General features: G+C 40.3%; 1 protein-coding gene across 4 annotated transcripts in view; it reads right to left on the reverse strand.

Moving 5' to 3' along the window:
* ARHGAP28 (Rho GTPase activating protein 28) overlaps window positions 1-15,616 on the reverse strand; it is a 75,744-nt gene that overhangs the window by 22,512 nt on the left and 37,616 nt on the right. For all 4 annotated transcript variants that reach the window (XM_032180962.1, XM_032180961.1, XM_032180964.1 and 1 more), the window contains 3 exons: window positions 11,400-11,602; window positions 6,161-6,378; window positions 477-564 (listed from right to left, as the gene is read on the reverse strand). In XM_032180962.1, the coding sequence (XP_032036853.1) occupies window positions 477-564; window positions 6,161-6,378; window positions 11,400-11,602 (509 nt within the window). The remainder of the gene's footprint in view (window positions 1-476; window positions 565-6,160; window positions 6,379-11,399; window positions 11,603-15,616) is intronic.

A 15,616-nucleotide genomic window follows, 5' to 3' on the forward strand; every position in this document is an offset into this window, starting at 1 on the left:
AAATGTTTAATGGGTGTCCAAACCGACACCATTAGTATAGCAGAATAATAGGGGAGAACCAGAAAGACAATAAATTTATAACATTACAATTTCTGCAGTACTGGAAAAGAAATATGGAGGACATATGCATCCTTCTTTTTATGATTTGCCACGAGAAAATATACTGCTGAGAGACATATTTTTGGCAACTTCTGCTCCATACCCTTTGGAGGTTACTTTCACATTCCAAGCCTTGCAATATTCAGTACATTTTAGACATCGATGCCTCAGAGACATCAGTCTGTGTCTTTAAAAAAACATCTTGAATGGGAAACTTTGGGTCCTACATGACAATAAGCTGACAATGATATTAAGAAAATATATGTAGCACAGCCCCACCACAAAAGAGGGGACTAACCTCAGAACCACAAAAGGATCTTTCTGTCTACCATTTTTCTAGGAGGAAGTGAACACTGGTTACACGTTGGCATACTCACAGCTAACTGATTTCCAAACTGGCTTCTGCCCAGGAAGCTGGATACCATTAGAAGGAACTGGTGACACTGGAACTGTCTCAAATGTGGGCTGATAGGCAAGGAAAAATGATCAGACTACAGTGAAAGTCAACTTCTATGGACAGAAACTGCTACAGTTAAGCAACAGCAAATCATTCTCAGCTTACATCCTTTGCCAAGTTTAAACAACCTGTTGTGATTTGCCAGAGTACATTTTTCATAGCTGAGCCTGAGAATTAATCTTCCCCAGGCTGCACAGATTTGGATCATGTTGAGGTCAGTGATATTGCAGCTCACTGTAGCTAATGAGTCCTGCCCTGTATAATGACTGAAATTAGCTAAATAAATTGCTGTACGTAATTGTACTAAGTGAAAGGTCCTTGTCAAATTGTAATCCATCCTGCTTTTAATCGCTTTGGTCACAAATCTTTTTGGGGACTCTCTGACACATGCTGAACATCCCAAGCACCTGGCAGACACCAGGCTATTCGCTACCTTTCAGGATATTTGGGCACTTGCGAATTGTTAATTGATGGATGTCCTCCAATAGGCTATATAATAACACTTTAGCAGAGAACTGAAAATACAGTTTTTGGAAAAAAAATGATCTTTTTTTATAATCAACTTCATTTCTTTCTGCTCCATAAATCATTCTGTGCTGTGTGAAAGTGGGGGAAAGGGCTCTGAGCATAGTGGGTGACTTCCAGGCAGAATCACCTCTCTGGCTACTGGGTTTTGCCCTTATGCTCAGCAATTTGGGGACTGATAAAAACTAATCTGAGTGTGCATGTGTGTGTGTGTGGATGGTATTGCAGCTCACCTGCACATTTGGGGATGAAAAAAGGCTGTAATTTAAAAATGCTCTGAATTGTACTCAGTGAAAATGACTACAATGCCCTCAGCCAGCCTTGTATTCTTTTTGGCTGTCCTTTATTATCCTGCTTGGAGCCCACCAATCTGCTGCCTCACCCCCCTGAGCCTTAAGGAGCAGCCCCCAGCTTGCTGAACATGCAGCTGAGAGCCCCGATGAGCCTCCAGCAACAGCTCTTCAAATTGCTCTCTGAATTGTTAAATTGGCAGTTTATCAACAAGCAGCGATGCCTCAGGGCAGTATTTGTTGTCTTCCCCTGATAAAAATGTGTCAGATGTTTAAGAGGCAGGCAGCTCTTCCAGTTGGAAACCTGAAATAACACTGCAGTTGTTTTATTCAGTTTTATCCTCTGAGCTATTTGGGTAATGAAGTCAAATGTAACATGAATAAGATCTCTCCTGAGAGAGTCCATTTAATGGGCTACAAACTTGACAGCAAACAGGATTTGAGTCACATAGACTTCCTTTGCCAGCAGACTGTACAAACCACTGACTTATTTATTTATTTATTTATTTATATATTTTAATGGAGAACTGTAGGACGCTGTTAGCACAAATTCCATAACATATTTACAAACATTTTTAAGACATAAAAAGTAAGAGCATTTCAGGTGGGAGTATGGAAGTGGAAGGGTTGGTTAAACTTGCATCTACAATTTTGGAAAATCAAACATTGCTTAAAATCTGCTTGAGATCCAGATAGAGGAATTAAAGGTAAATATTCTATGGTTCTATGATTAGCAACTGGCTCACTTTCACTGTGCAGAATGTCTGACCCTACAAACGGTATTCAGAATAGATTTACAGTGAGTCAAGTTTATTAAAGAAAAAATCCTTGCAGCCTTGATATCCAGGTGAAATCAATAATGAAGACGCTGAAGCAAGCGGCTTCTGCTAAGCACAGGGGAGCTGGAAGAGGGGAACTGAGAGCACAGCTCTGTTTCCCACCCAGCAGTGCTTGCAAGAGCCTGGAGGCTGCTTGAGCTTGTGGCAGATGGATGTCATGAGCCATGTACAATATCAGGGTAACTAAAAGCATCACATTCTTGCTTTCATTTCCCAGCCTTCACGGGGGAACTACATGTATAAGAAAAACCTTTGTGTCTTTTGTGGAACTCTCTTCTAGATGAAATCAACAGGAGTTTTATTTTTTTTTTTTTTGTTTTTTGTTTTTTGTTTTTTTTAAAAAAAAAAAGCTTAGGATAATATGATGCAAAGAGAGGGTGGGCTGGGAGTATGGGAGTAAAACCTTTATATTGCATTAATTTGGAAGTTTCATGTTGTTTCTTTAGTAAAAATGAAGATTAAAATGCTTTGCAACTCATATCTTAATGAATGCAAAAGGCCAACAGTCAAATTGTGTTCTTAATTAAATTGGGACAGATTTATTCCTTTGGCTGGGGCTCCTGTCAAGGCAAGACTTCATATATCCTGATTTCTAACTGAAAGTGATTCATTAGACAATTCTCATGATCGGATACTAAAAATGAGCCCAGTGTTTACTAGCATAATGTACACAGGAATTTCCAATGGGAAGAGGGAACTAGAACAGCAAGAAGAAGATGGAGATGAGATAGATAGTTCTTTAGTGGTTACCCTCATTGTAGAAGATGTAAAAACAATTAATTGGAGCACCAAAGCAACCAAATCCTGTTGTCAGCCCTCTAGCTAAGGAAAATGAACGCAAAAGAGGTAGTCTTATAGCTCTAGTCAGGGTACAGCTTGCCAGTCCTTTGGTTTAATTCATATTTCCAAGTGCTGTCATCATGATTGTCTTTTCATGCAAATAGCTCTGGGTTAGTTAGTGATTCTTCTTTAATTAAGATAAGATTTTCTTGTGCATTGCTGAAGTATAATGCTCTGAGAACTCTTGAGGAGTTTTAGTTGATCACAACATACAGGGATGGGCTGTTAATGAGCATGTTGCTTCACTTCCTCCCTCCAATAATAAAATCAATTTATTTTTTTTTCCCCATTTGTATTCTGCTGCTGATTTTTCTAGGCTTTGAGCACTAGCAGAGCTGATAGTTTCTGATGGAAACAGCAGGGTACCAGCAATAGGAAAAATCAGGCCACTGTGATTAATAAACCACCCAATTTAAATCCTTGTACTGTGGCTGTCAGTTGAGCCTGTTGAGTGCAAGACTGCCTGAAACAGAGCAGAAGCACTTCAGCTGGGGCAAGGTGCTCCACTGAGGTACTCTTGTAGGGGGCAAGGTACCACAGATGATGGATTTTACTCTCTGCAATCACTGCACCTTTCCAGCAGAATAAAAAGTAAGGAATTGTGGCTTTCATTTCAGTCCACTTGGACTGCTGAGGGAACACTCTTGCCTGAGCCCCCTTTGCTCTGTGTTGACCTACCTATATAGAGGCTGGCCACCAGGCAAAAAGCCCACCAGACAGACTTTTTCAGAACAGAGAAAAGAAATGAGGGCAAAACTCTTCCGCTCCACTCCCCTTCTCCCTGTTTCTTTTTTCTCTCTCTCTCACCCTCTGGATGACAACTATTTATACAGCTTCAGTCATCCTGTAAATCTCATCTCAGGTTACCCCAGTGAGCTAATCACCTCTTCTCTCATCATTAGCCACAGAAGAGAGTAATCCATCCTGTGACCCCATCCCTCTGGGCTCCTGTAATGCTTAGGTTGTTGGGAAGAAAAGTGTAAATCCATCCTACTAATGGGAAGGATTATAGAGTTATGTGAAGCAATTAGAGCTGTTTTGCTATTTGCAACACATTTTCTTCTACCCCCTTTGCTATCTCCCACCACCAAAACAAACAAACAAACAAAAAAAGCAGGACTGGAGAGTAAAGAACCTCCTGCATGTCACTTTAAGCCATCTTTTCACCAGCCTCTCTGTAGCAGCTGTGCTGGAAAGATTTGCCCCCCCTATCCCCTACTGCTCTTCCTCTTTGGTCTGTGCTCTTTTAAATCCAGATCACTTTCCCAAACCGATTCATTATAAGGGTTCACCAGTGGTTGTAATGGCATGCCCAAAGACTCAGCAGAGCATGAGGGACTTGTTCAGCTGGGAATGCCTCATGCAGGGCTGCTCAGAATCAACCTCAGCTTGGGACACAAGTATCCCCTAAAATGCGGGTCTGCTGCATTCTGAAAATGCACCTGTCCATCCCCGAAGAGCTGATAATTAGGATGAGCTTTCTAAATCCCATAATAAGCAGCAGAGATAGGAGTAATGGTTAATTGAAGTGTCCAAGGCTGTTGGGAACCTTATGGGCTGTTAGAAATACAATCTGCTTTGTAGTCTGTTGGAGAGAGGTGTTGGTGGGTTCTGCAGCTGTGTTTGTGCATCTGTGTTTAACATTTAGGCAAGTACCTTGCAGAACTGCATATTTCTGTGGGAAGAAGAATTACAAGTCTTAATTACTTCTTCTGCCTTATCTTTCATGTTCTCAAAGTGCGAAACAAGTAAGTGAGCTGAATTTCTGAGGAGGTAAAACAATGATTTGAAGGACAATGGATTAGAAGTTTCTGATTCCTTTAGCAAGTGAAAAACAGTGGAGAAAAATAAGCAGGTCAAAAAAACATCAATAGCGTGTCTCTCTGAGAGAATGGACACAACGTTTATTTGGCTGATTTAAATTTATTAGAAAGTGTAAGCTTTGCTAGCATTATTAAAAATTATAAATGCATTTAGGTTTCCAGACACTTGAAACAGGAGAAATGTGCCAATCTAATAAGAAGTGCCATCAGCTTTTTAAAGTTCATGCAAACATGCCTAAGGATTTCTCATGCAAGAAAGTCTGCCCACAGGAAACTACTGGGTGCTTCTGGAAATATTTATGGGATATATGCAAGAGGTTCTAAAGAACCCAGGTACTTAAATTGGAGACAAAAAAAGAATTTCCCCAACCATTATATTTTTGTAATCTTAAAATAATTATGCAGCTGCTATTTATTTTATTTAATTTTTGAATTATTTTAGGGTGCCAAGCCTTGAGTAGAAGGTAGGACAAATAGAAAAACATAAAACAATTTCTCACAGAAGGTGTTTCCTAGAGTTTTATAATGATAAAAACTTTAATTCTTAAAGGTGAACTTGTGAGCTTATTGGTCATTCCTGTTTAAGATATCAAGAGTCACACATCTAAAATCATGCATTTTGCTTTGGACTAAATTCAGACAGTTGACTGCATTCACCAAAATCAAAATGTGAAGTGAGGAGAACTGGTGCTTTTAGAGCCATCCTCAGGGAAAAGTGGATGAAGCCACCAGGGGAAGCGTTCGTTTCTGAAGCCATGAAACAAATGGACTGTTAATAGATTTTTGTTTGCTATGTAAGTGAAATGTAACTGCTAGTGTACCAGTTGCAATCGTGCTGGCAGGTGTTTAATTGCTTATGCATATTTGAACCCCAGTTGTTTCATTAGAGAAGCTTTACTTCACCGCTGAGACTGCTGAGTAAATAGCAAGTGTCCCCAGAAGCCAGCAAAAATTTGAATATCTGCCAAGAGTAACTCACCAATTTCCAAAAAATAAGGGAATAAATGTTAGTCTTGATAGAAGATTGCAGGAGAAAGACTGGCAACAGATACAACATTATGTTACAGGTTATTTACAAAACTGCACCATCTATTGTATCTTCCCTTCCTCTCAAAATTTAGCAAATACAGCATTAAAAGCCTGGACTTAGTGTGAGGAACTGCTACTGGCTGGCTGTACATCGTTAGCAGAAAAGGATTCCTGTCTGATAGAAGCCTTCATGAGCTACTTACAAAATATGTAAAAATTAAGCTCATAAGCATTCCCATGGATGCATCAGCTACTTACAGAAGAGTCATTGGTGCCAAAGATGTCTCGCACATCACGGACTGTGTGCTTGTTCTTCTTCCTCAGGGTCTGTGTGTAGGTGTTGTACCTCTTCTGTACAGCAGCAGCTTGTGTTCGGGTTAGAGTAGACAGCAGGGCTTGGCCATCTTCCTCTTCAGCTCCTGAGATCAGTGTAGATAAACCTACATCCTGCAGCCACTCAGCCTCCAGCTCCCCTTCTGTGGAGGAAGAAAGCAAGTTATGAGCTAGGCTTGATGTGGAGGTAGAGGAGGGCAGGAAGGAATGGAGGTGGCACAGAAGATCACTGCATTAGCCTATACATTGGGGATATTCCATGTCCAAGCGTTCTTAGGCCACAAGTGCAATTTAATTTGATTTTTGTCAACATACTGCCAGCTTTCATTTTGTCAGTCTCTGCATAGGAGACACTTAGGAGAAGAGTGGAGGAGGTATTTGTAAACTGTGAATTACTGCTTTCGTGTGAAGAAGGCAGCAGAGTACCTAGCCTGACATAGAAAGATTGCTAAAAGCTAACCCTTCATTCAAGAGCATAAAACCCCTCAGTTATCACTTAAACCACATTATAATAGATGAAACAATTTGGCAGGTGGAAATTAAGTTGTCATTCCATTTCAAATAAGCAAAAATACTGAAGTAGAGATACAATATAATGAAGTTTTTCCAAATGAAGGATGAGAAGATTTAAGATGCATAAAAACCCTCAGCCAGCTAGCTAGTAACCACACTTTATGAAAGCACACATTGAGAAAAGCTCAATGTCCACATAGTCTAATAGCTTGTTTTGGACAAGATGATTAAGAGCCAGAGCCACCCACTAATGAGGAAGTAGGGGTAGATATCAAAGAGGGCAGGCAGGGGTGGAAGGTGCAGAAATAGCTAACTTTGCATGCTAGATATCATCCAATTTCTAATAGTTAAATGCTGGCTAGCACTCTACACTCCAGGGTTTCTTGATACCCAGATCAGTGACTAATAGCTTATTGAGTCCTGTTCAATTCCTGCTTCCCAACTGGTTCCACAGTGAGGTTATGCGCTCTGTGAAACATTGCTTGCTTTCCTTGGGTTTTGGTTTGCTGTAATGTTGAATGAGTATTTCCTGTCACTGTAGGACAGGGAGAAACTTCCAATCTACCTTCTCTGACTCATTTTGTAATTTCAAATTTTGCTGTCATTGACATTTTATTTATCTGCTTTCTAAAGTAAACAATCATTGTCTTTTTAAATCTCTTTTCACACAGGAGATTTTAAGGGCCTTCATTTTTATTCTGCTTGTGAACAATCCTAGTTCAGCAATATGCTGTTTGAGACAAGGCAATCAAAACAGTAATTGTATTCCAGCTTTGACTGAAGGAAAGGTATTACAAATAAACACATCAAAGAGCAAATGGACTAATTTGCAGACTGTTCTGTAAAACAACTAGTCAATACACTCATTGTTCCTCCCACAGAACTGGTCTTAACGGCAGGCTGGTATTCCCACTCTTTCTCTCTTACTTCTTCTTGACATCATCAGATTGCAGACAGATTGATGGACACCAGTTTACAGAACTTTGGCAGTTAGATATACAAAGGAAAATTACTGGTCTGGTCAGCAGGGGCAAGGGAAAACAACTTACACATGTGCCATCACTGACTTCATTGTTAATTGCCTTGTCTCTTTGCAAAGCTCTAAAAAAAATTCTGCTCCTAAAAACCCAGCTCTGTGTTACACTGAGGTGTGACTGCTTGTCTCCATTCAGATCCTTTCCATATTTACAGACAGGATGACTGGCTGTTCCTTTTCCTCCTCTGTCAGTTTTCAAACCATAGTACTTCTGCCATCCTCAGTCTTTCTAACAAGCCTTCTTTTCATTTCTGTATGCTGCTGTTCTAGCCACATCCATTCATGTTCCATTTTCTTAATTATATTCATTTTGGCTTTTATTCTGACATATTCTTTCCAAGAATTTAGTTTTTAATCAAACTTGGCTTTCATGATGCTATGAAAAATAGTAAACCAGACATATAATTCTGCCTGCTTACCAGCCACCCCTGTGACTTGTTTTCTCTGGCTTTTTCCTATTTCCTTTTCCAACTGCTCACAAACAATAGGCTAAGAAATAACAAAAACAACCAAAGGAGTAAAACTATTACAGGGAAGGAATTCCTGCATTAGAAATCCTCAAAATTATATGAAAATAGATTTAAATAAGGACTAATAAAATCACATAATTTTATAAAACGTTATTTTTACAGTGGTAGCTACTTATACAGCATGGTCTTGACACTGGTTGGGTCTGTTCCATCAGAAGATAAACAGATAAGAGAGAGGATTCCCTCTGGCTGGTAGTTCCCTCTCTTTTTTTTTTTTTTTTTTTTTTTTCTTCACTTAGAGACTGCTAGGAAAGAGGTGTGACTTTGTTTGAATTTCAGATGTAAGCCCAAATGACTCACACCATCTCAGCTTTGCAACACTAAGTGTTAAAATCAGTTCTGCATGTCACTGCCATCTTAAGCACCCCATGACTTCCTTTTCCCCTGCATTCTCATCCCTTGTGTCATTTATTATGTTATTCTACTTTTCTTGTCCTTAGTTACACATGTCTATAGAATAAGTGCTCTAATATTTTCCCATTGCACATGTTGTCTGGCAAAAAGCAGCACTATGGCTTTGACAATATCATTCATACCTGGCTGCTGCCACACTGTTGGTTCCTTCCTAAGGATTCTGCACCTCTTCCTCTCAAAGAAATCTCAACAGGGTGACAAGTGTTTGTTTTAATTTTATCCTGAGGACTTCAAAATCGATTTCCAGTGTTTTGATCCTTGGCAAGGAGTATTATTCTACTAGTAGTTTAATAGAACTCATGATTATTTCCAAGATTTATAATCTCAGACTGAATATTATACTGAAGTTAATAAGTAGTACAAGCACTCCCTTGTTGTGTGTGGGTGTATGTAATATATATGTGTTTAAAACAACAGAATGAAGGTAAATGAAGTGTGGAGATGTATTGTAGTTTACTATGTGGTCTCATTTTTAATTTATGACAGAGAAGAAAAAATCAATATAATTTAATGAGGCATAATCAGACAAAGGATAACACAGGACTGTAGCACAATTTGCATGGTTGTGAAGAGTTAGTTCAGCAGTGATGAGAGCAACACAGAAGCTTGTGAGAACTAGGAAAATGGGTGCCTGTATTGCCTTGTCCTGCTAATTTAACTGGACTAGTAGTTCACAGATGTAGTTCACAGTGACCTTCCCCTAACACTGGGGACAAGTCACAGTCAGTTCACGCTGACAGTTGCATAAAGGAGTCACCATGAGGTTCACAATCTCAGCTTTCTGGGGTTTCCAAGCTACAGAGCATGATTAGACAGGAGTTCTCACAGAATGGCTGAAGTGGAAAGGGAACCTCTGGAGATCACCTGCTTCAACCACCTCCTCATCAGGGTGTCCAGGACCATGCCCAGGCAGCTTGTGAAGATCTCCAAGGATCATAACCTCATAACCTCTCTGGGCAGTCTGTGCCAGTGCTTGTCCACATGCACAGCACAGCAGTGCTGCCTGGTGCTCAGAGGGAAAGTCCTGTGCTCCAGTCTGTGCCCACTGCCTTCTGTACTGACACTGGACACCACTGAAAAGAGCTTGGCTCCATCTTCTTTGCACCTTCCCTTCAGGTATTTAGGCATGTTTGTAAGAACCCCTCCTGAGCCTCCTCTTCTCCAGGTTGAACAGTCCCAGCTCTATCAGCCTCTCCTCATAGGAGAGGTGCACCAGTCCCTACATCATCTTTGTAACCCTCCATTTGACTCTTTCCAGTATGTCTAGGTCTCTCTTGTGCTGGCCAGCCCAGCACTCCAGGTGTGGCCTCACCAGCACTGAGTAGAGCAGAAGGATCACCTCTCTTGATCTGCTGGCAATACTTTTGCCGTGTGTACCCAAGAGGACTGTTAGCCTTCCTAGCCTGAAGGGCACATTTCCCCAACAAGGTCAAACTGATTGAGGCAGATTGCTTTTCTGAGTTACCATAACAATAACCATAAAGTTTCAATGTTACACCTTGATCTATCTTTTTATGAGACCACAGACCAACACAAAGAAGTGCAGTTTAGATTTAAGCTGAGAGATCATGGCCCTCATAGCAGACTGCAACTTCTGGTAAACAGAGGTCTTCTACTTTCGCTCCCAAGAGAGCTCTACCTGGAACTAGTGAGTTGGAGGTATTCCCCATGGGAACAATATATAGTTGCAGCTAGATACCTCTGTGTAGGATGTTTATCATGAATGATTACACATTTAGTTGCTGAGTAAAGTAGCACCCTTTCCCTCTTTTCAACCTTTTTCCTGGTAGCAGAATGAATGACATCCTATTGCATGTAAAGGTAAGAAAATACACCGTCACTCATGTTACTAATTGCATGGAAAGAATACACTATTCTTTCAAAATCTATCCTTAGATCAGTTATTCCCAGGCTCGTGGCCATGACCACAAAAGGGCTGTAGCAATCTGTGGGTCATGACCCCAGAAGAAATCTAGTTTCATCCTATAGTAGGAGCTGGTATTTTGTGTTGCACAATATAATGCATTTGTAAGTGGGGTTGTAACTGGAAAGAAATTGAGGACTGCTGTTCCAGATGTTATCAAATCATCTAACACATAGCTGCATAACAAAAGTTAATGTAAATTATTATGTGTTATTCCAAATACATTATGAAAAAAGGAGAGGTGAAAATGTTAAGGGAACAGAATGAAGTAATAATACCTTCAGCATAATTTGTATAAGTGATCAATGAATTTTAATGAGTGAAGAGGCTGAACAATGTAGGCATCTGTGTATTCAAACTCATCTCTAATCTCTCCTTGAATTACATCTAAATTGGGCAATCTCAGAGAAACAGGCAGTTATCATATTTCTGATAGCACCACTAACTATCTAACTATATCTAACTAAAAATTGCTTCAAGACTTTCATAACTTCTGCTTTATATCCTACCAAAAGCCAGAAACTGGAAAATTCCAATATACTAAATGAACTTTTTGCTCCCTTTTTAGCCTTTCGTTTAGATTATTTAATGATAGAGATAAAGTTTTCATTTATTGCTTCTTTTTTTCTGGCTCAAACTAGTCTTTATTTTAACCTTGCTCATACTGGGTGGGAAGGAAATCAGGGCGTCACTAATCAGACAAGGCAAAGCCAAGGTGTGAGGAAGAAGTGGTGTTCATGTGCTTACCATCAGCAGGTTTGAACTCCAAGAGCGTTGCTTCTTCAGGTCCATCTTCACTGCTCTCCTTGATGCTCTCCACTTCACACCAGAAGTCCTCCATGGAGGTGCTGTCCATGGAGGCCTGAGAATTGGAGCGACTGAACGCGGGAGGAGGTGTGGACTCGTTGGAAAGCATCCTGTTAATTCTTCGGCAGCGAGGAAGAGATTTTCTGAAAAGAGAGATTGATGAAAAATAAATATACTCCTTTTTTTTTTCTAGCATGTAGACAAGACATGCAACTAGGGCTTCAAATATGGTTGTACCAAGAAAGCAGGGAACAAGATGTTGGAGGCAATATGTACAGTTCTGGTGGTCTTCATGATATCTGTTGCTCATCATAGTTATGACTTGAAATTTGTTTTGCATCTAACAATTTATCTCTTTAATGACTTTTAGTGGGTTACACCCTAGAGGGAAACTCAGGATATTCAATTTCTTTTCCTAACACTGCTACACATCTAATGAAGCAATGAGAAAATATTTTAACTTTGTGTTTCAGTTTTTCTTTCTTTCCCTTCCTTTTTTGCTTACTTGCTGTAATTCTTCAGTGAACACTTCTTTGGGGACAAGTGAAATACTTGGGAACACTGAAATACTGTACAAGCTTATCTTGACTCCAGTAACTGTGCATATTATGAAGAAAAAAAACAGCCATAGCATGAAATACTTTAATTCAGAAGAATAATTACAATTTTTGTTTGAAAGTCCTAATTAAAATAACCCATTATTTTCTTATATGAAATTAAAATAAATTAATTCTTAACAAAATTTGTTTTTGAAATAAAACAGCATGTTTCAGGCCAATTGGAAGGTTTCGATCACAGCTTTAAAGAAAATTGATTCACTAAAAATCAAATTTCCAGTTATGATTCAAAACAAGGATTTCTTTCTTTAAATTGTTTTAGGATTTTTAGTAAACCAAGAAGTTAGATCCTTGTCCCTTTGTTTTTGTCTTTTCCTGTTGTAAATTCTTACAGCTGAAGATAGTTACACAACTTCATAGAAAATTTTATGAAATACCCACCACAAGAGTCTTGTCTAACTTAGTTCTTTCACACTATTAAAACAGCAATACTATAAGCAGCTTTTGTAAGCGTGATTACAGTAATTACAGTAAACAGTAATAGCAACCAGTATTTGTACAAAGGAGTCAGAAGGTAACATAATTATGGCAGAGAGCTAGACTACAGAAATTAATGGAAAATTATGTCATAAGCTCTTCTGGCCTTCACTTATCTGAATTAATTCAAATACTGTTTCCCTTTCTCTTCCTTTCCTTTACGGCATCATCCTGCCAACAGCCTTTTGTTTAAAACCACAGACATCACTTTTACTCCATTAAAAAAAAAAAAAAAAGACACTTCCTTTTCAGTGTTTCCTCTCTTGTCCAAAGATTCATAATGGATGTACAAACATTGTGTTATTTAATGAAGCCAACTGGACAGGCTTTTCCATGTTTGCAATGTTGCTGCTGCATCCCCCCACTCAGTGAAGGGCTGCCTGCTTCTCTGAGGCTCCTGGAGCCTCCTCCCATCATCTGGGTGGTCCGAGGCAATTCTCTATGCCTTAGGTCTGAGCCCAAGGTTGGGAAGCTGTGGTGGATACATTGGAGCACAACAAATCTGTCTTCTCTGATGTTATCGGTGCTTGATGAAAGCAAAGCTCAGGCCCTTGCCTCTTTCCAAACACAGGGGGGTGCAATGCAGACAATTCGGTTGCCAAACCTGCCCACGTGCTGCTAGCCAGCTGCAGACAGGCAAAGCTTTCAGACAAGTGGCAATACTTCAGCAGAAGAAAATGTGGTGTTGTGATATGGAGATGAATATCCCCCAGAAAAAGAGGTGCCATCTTCAGTGCTTCTTTTCTTTCTTTCTTTTTTTTTTTTTTTTTTTTTCTTTCTTTCTCACAAACAGCAAATGACTGCCTGTTTTTAAACACATTACTGAAACTCTTGTTGTTTTAATTAGGACAAGCCCCAGTCACCAAATGCGAGAAGAATTTGCGACACAAATGTGGTTAAAGCTATTGGCTTGCTTTCTGAGGAGCTCTCCCGCTGGGGAGACGTGAGATTTTCAGCTGTTTGTTTGCGAAGCCTCATGTGACCACGGTACCTGATAAACCCTAACTGCTGGAGTTAGCTGATGGAGGCTGTGGGACCTCTGTTTTCTGGGTTTGCTTTTCTGCCTTCCTTGCATCACCACCAGCAAGGAAACAAAATTGCAAGCTTTGCAGCACTCAGATATTATGAGTTAATACTGTGCCAAGTGTCCCTAAGCAGGGGTCTTAGTTAGGAGAAGCCGAACCCCTGAGAAGCAGCCAGGAAAACTCCGTGCCTTCAGCCGGGAGGTGGCCAGGACAGGGAAACAGCCAATCACTTACTGCTACGAAAAGCTGTGCTCCTTTGTTTAAGAGGTGATAGCGAACACAAATAAGGAAAAAGGCAAAGCTTCCTGGCACTCCAGAGACATTTGGGGCCCCTTTCCACCCTGCGCTGTACAAGCAGAGAGCCTACAGCAAGGGCTGGTGTGGGGCTGGTGGTGGGTGCTAACCTCCCACTACAGCCTGTCCCTCCTCGGCTTCCTTTTTAGCCCAGGGCTCTGCCTGAAAACCCCAGGCTGCTGCCCACTGGGTAACCGATATTAGTGTTGGTCTAAACCTTTGTTAAAACAAGTCCACCCATCTGCTGTATAGTGCAGCCCAGAGCTCCTGCAGCAGCACTCAGAGGAAGAAACGTTCTCACCATGCGGGAGTCAAAGGCGTGCTGGGATGAGAAGAGGGCTTTTTCCCTTGCAGCATTGCTGCCTCCCATCATTTAGTCATGGTCAGGGAATTTAAACATTTCCTGCCCTCCCAGTGTGAGTCTTGACCATGACCCTTGTGCTCCTCGGGCACCACACCAGACTGATCCCTGGGCTTTGACTCCATCAGCACTTCAGCTAACTCAACCAATGCTTTTTATTTCTCCATATTAGGATGAAAGAGGCTTTGCGGGTTGTTTCTTTTCTCCCCACAGTGAGTATGTTATTTTGTAATATTACCATACCAAAAAGCTAAATGAAAAACAGACCACGTAACGTGGCAACAACTGCTGTGACAACCAGCATTACCAAATACGTCTAAGGTTACTGGGTAATCAAAATGCATTTACAACAATTTTAAAAGTATGGAGCTTATTTGGAAAATCAGCTGAACAAAGTCTCCTGAGAACCTCATATCTGAGACTTGTTATCTCAGTACAGATAAAATCACACTGTGTAAAATTCTTGTAACAAGGAAGATCAGGCAGAGATGCTTTATCCTTATTGGTAAACAACTGAACCTTGCTTTCAGCTGGTCTGGTACAAACCTCCAATTATTCAGAATCTTCCTATTAAAAACTGACTTGTTTGAAAAGATCTCCAGCTGCCATTTTGACCCATATACCTGGAGTTTCTGTCCTGGAGGAAGTGGTCTTTCTTTAATGTGATAATAGCAGTTGTCTGCACTTCCTCCAACCAGAGCTGCTAAAAACAGTTTCAGGAAAAAAAAATATCCTACTAAGGAAGCAAAGCATATTCTTCACAGCTTTTAATTCATTCTTGAAGGACACAATGAGCACTGACTCAGCAAGCCTGTCTCAGAAACAGCTCAAAAAGCCCAGGTTGCCTGTCACCTGGGAACTCTGGCAGCAGAAAACCTATGCCTCCATTAGCTTTCTCACCTTCAAGGCTTTCTGGCTTATTTGCCCTTTTCCTCAGTGTCTGTATAGAAGTTTACAAGGTTAATATATATATATAAGATATATATATATATTTTACTAAGCCAAGCGTTGTTCTTACAGAAAGTTTGAACACCGGTCTTGTTAGACAAGTAGCAGTCACGAAGTTCATGCTCCATTTCATTTGCTCCCTCACACACAGATGCAGTGGTGAGCTAATCTGGAAGGCTCACTAAAATTCAATACAAGTGGGATCTCAGATCCTGCCTTCCTAGATGGAAAATGCTAGGAGAAAAGGATGAATCTTAAAACATGAAACAAAACTATAGTGACTCCACTGAATGAGCTGACACTGTTTTCAGGATGCAAATAGAAGAAAAAACAAAACCAAAAACAACACACAAACACAAATACTTGAAAAAGAAAGGAGGCAAAAGTATACCACAATGGCCAATGTTATCAAAAAAACTCTATTGCTGGGCATTG

The sequence above is a fragment of the Aythya fuligula genome, chromosome 2 (genome assembly GCF_009819795.1).
Source record: "Aythya fuligula isolate bAytFul2 chromosome 2, bAytFul2.pri, whole genome shotgun sequence".
Taxonomy (NCBI): Eukaryota; Metazoa; Chordata; class Aves; order Anseriformes; family Anatidae; genus Aythya; species Aythya fuligula.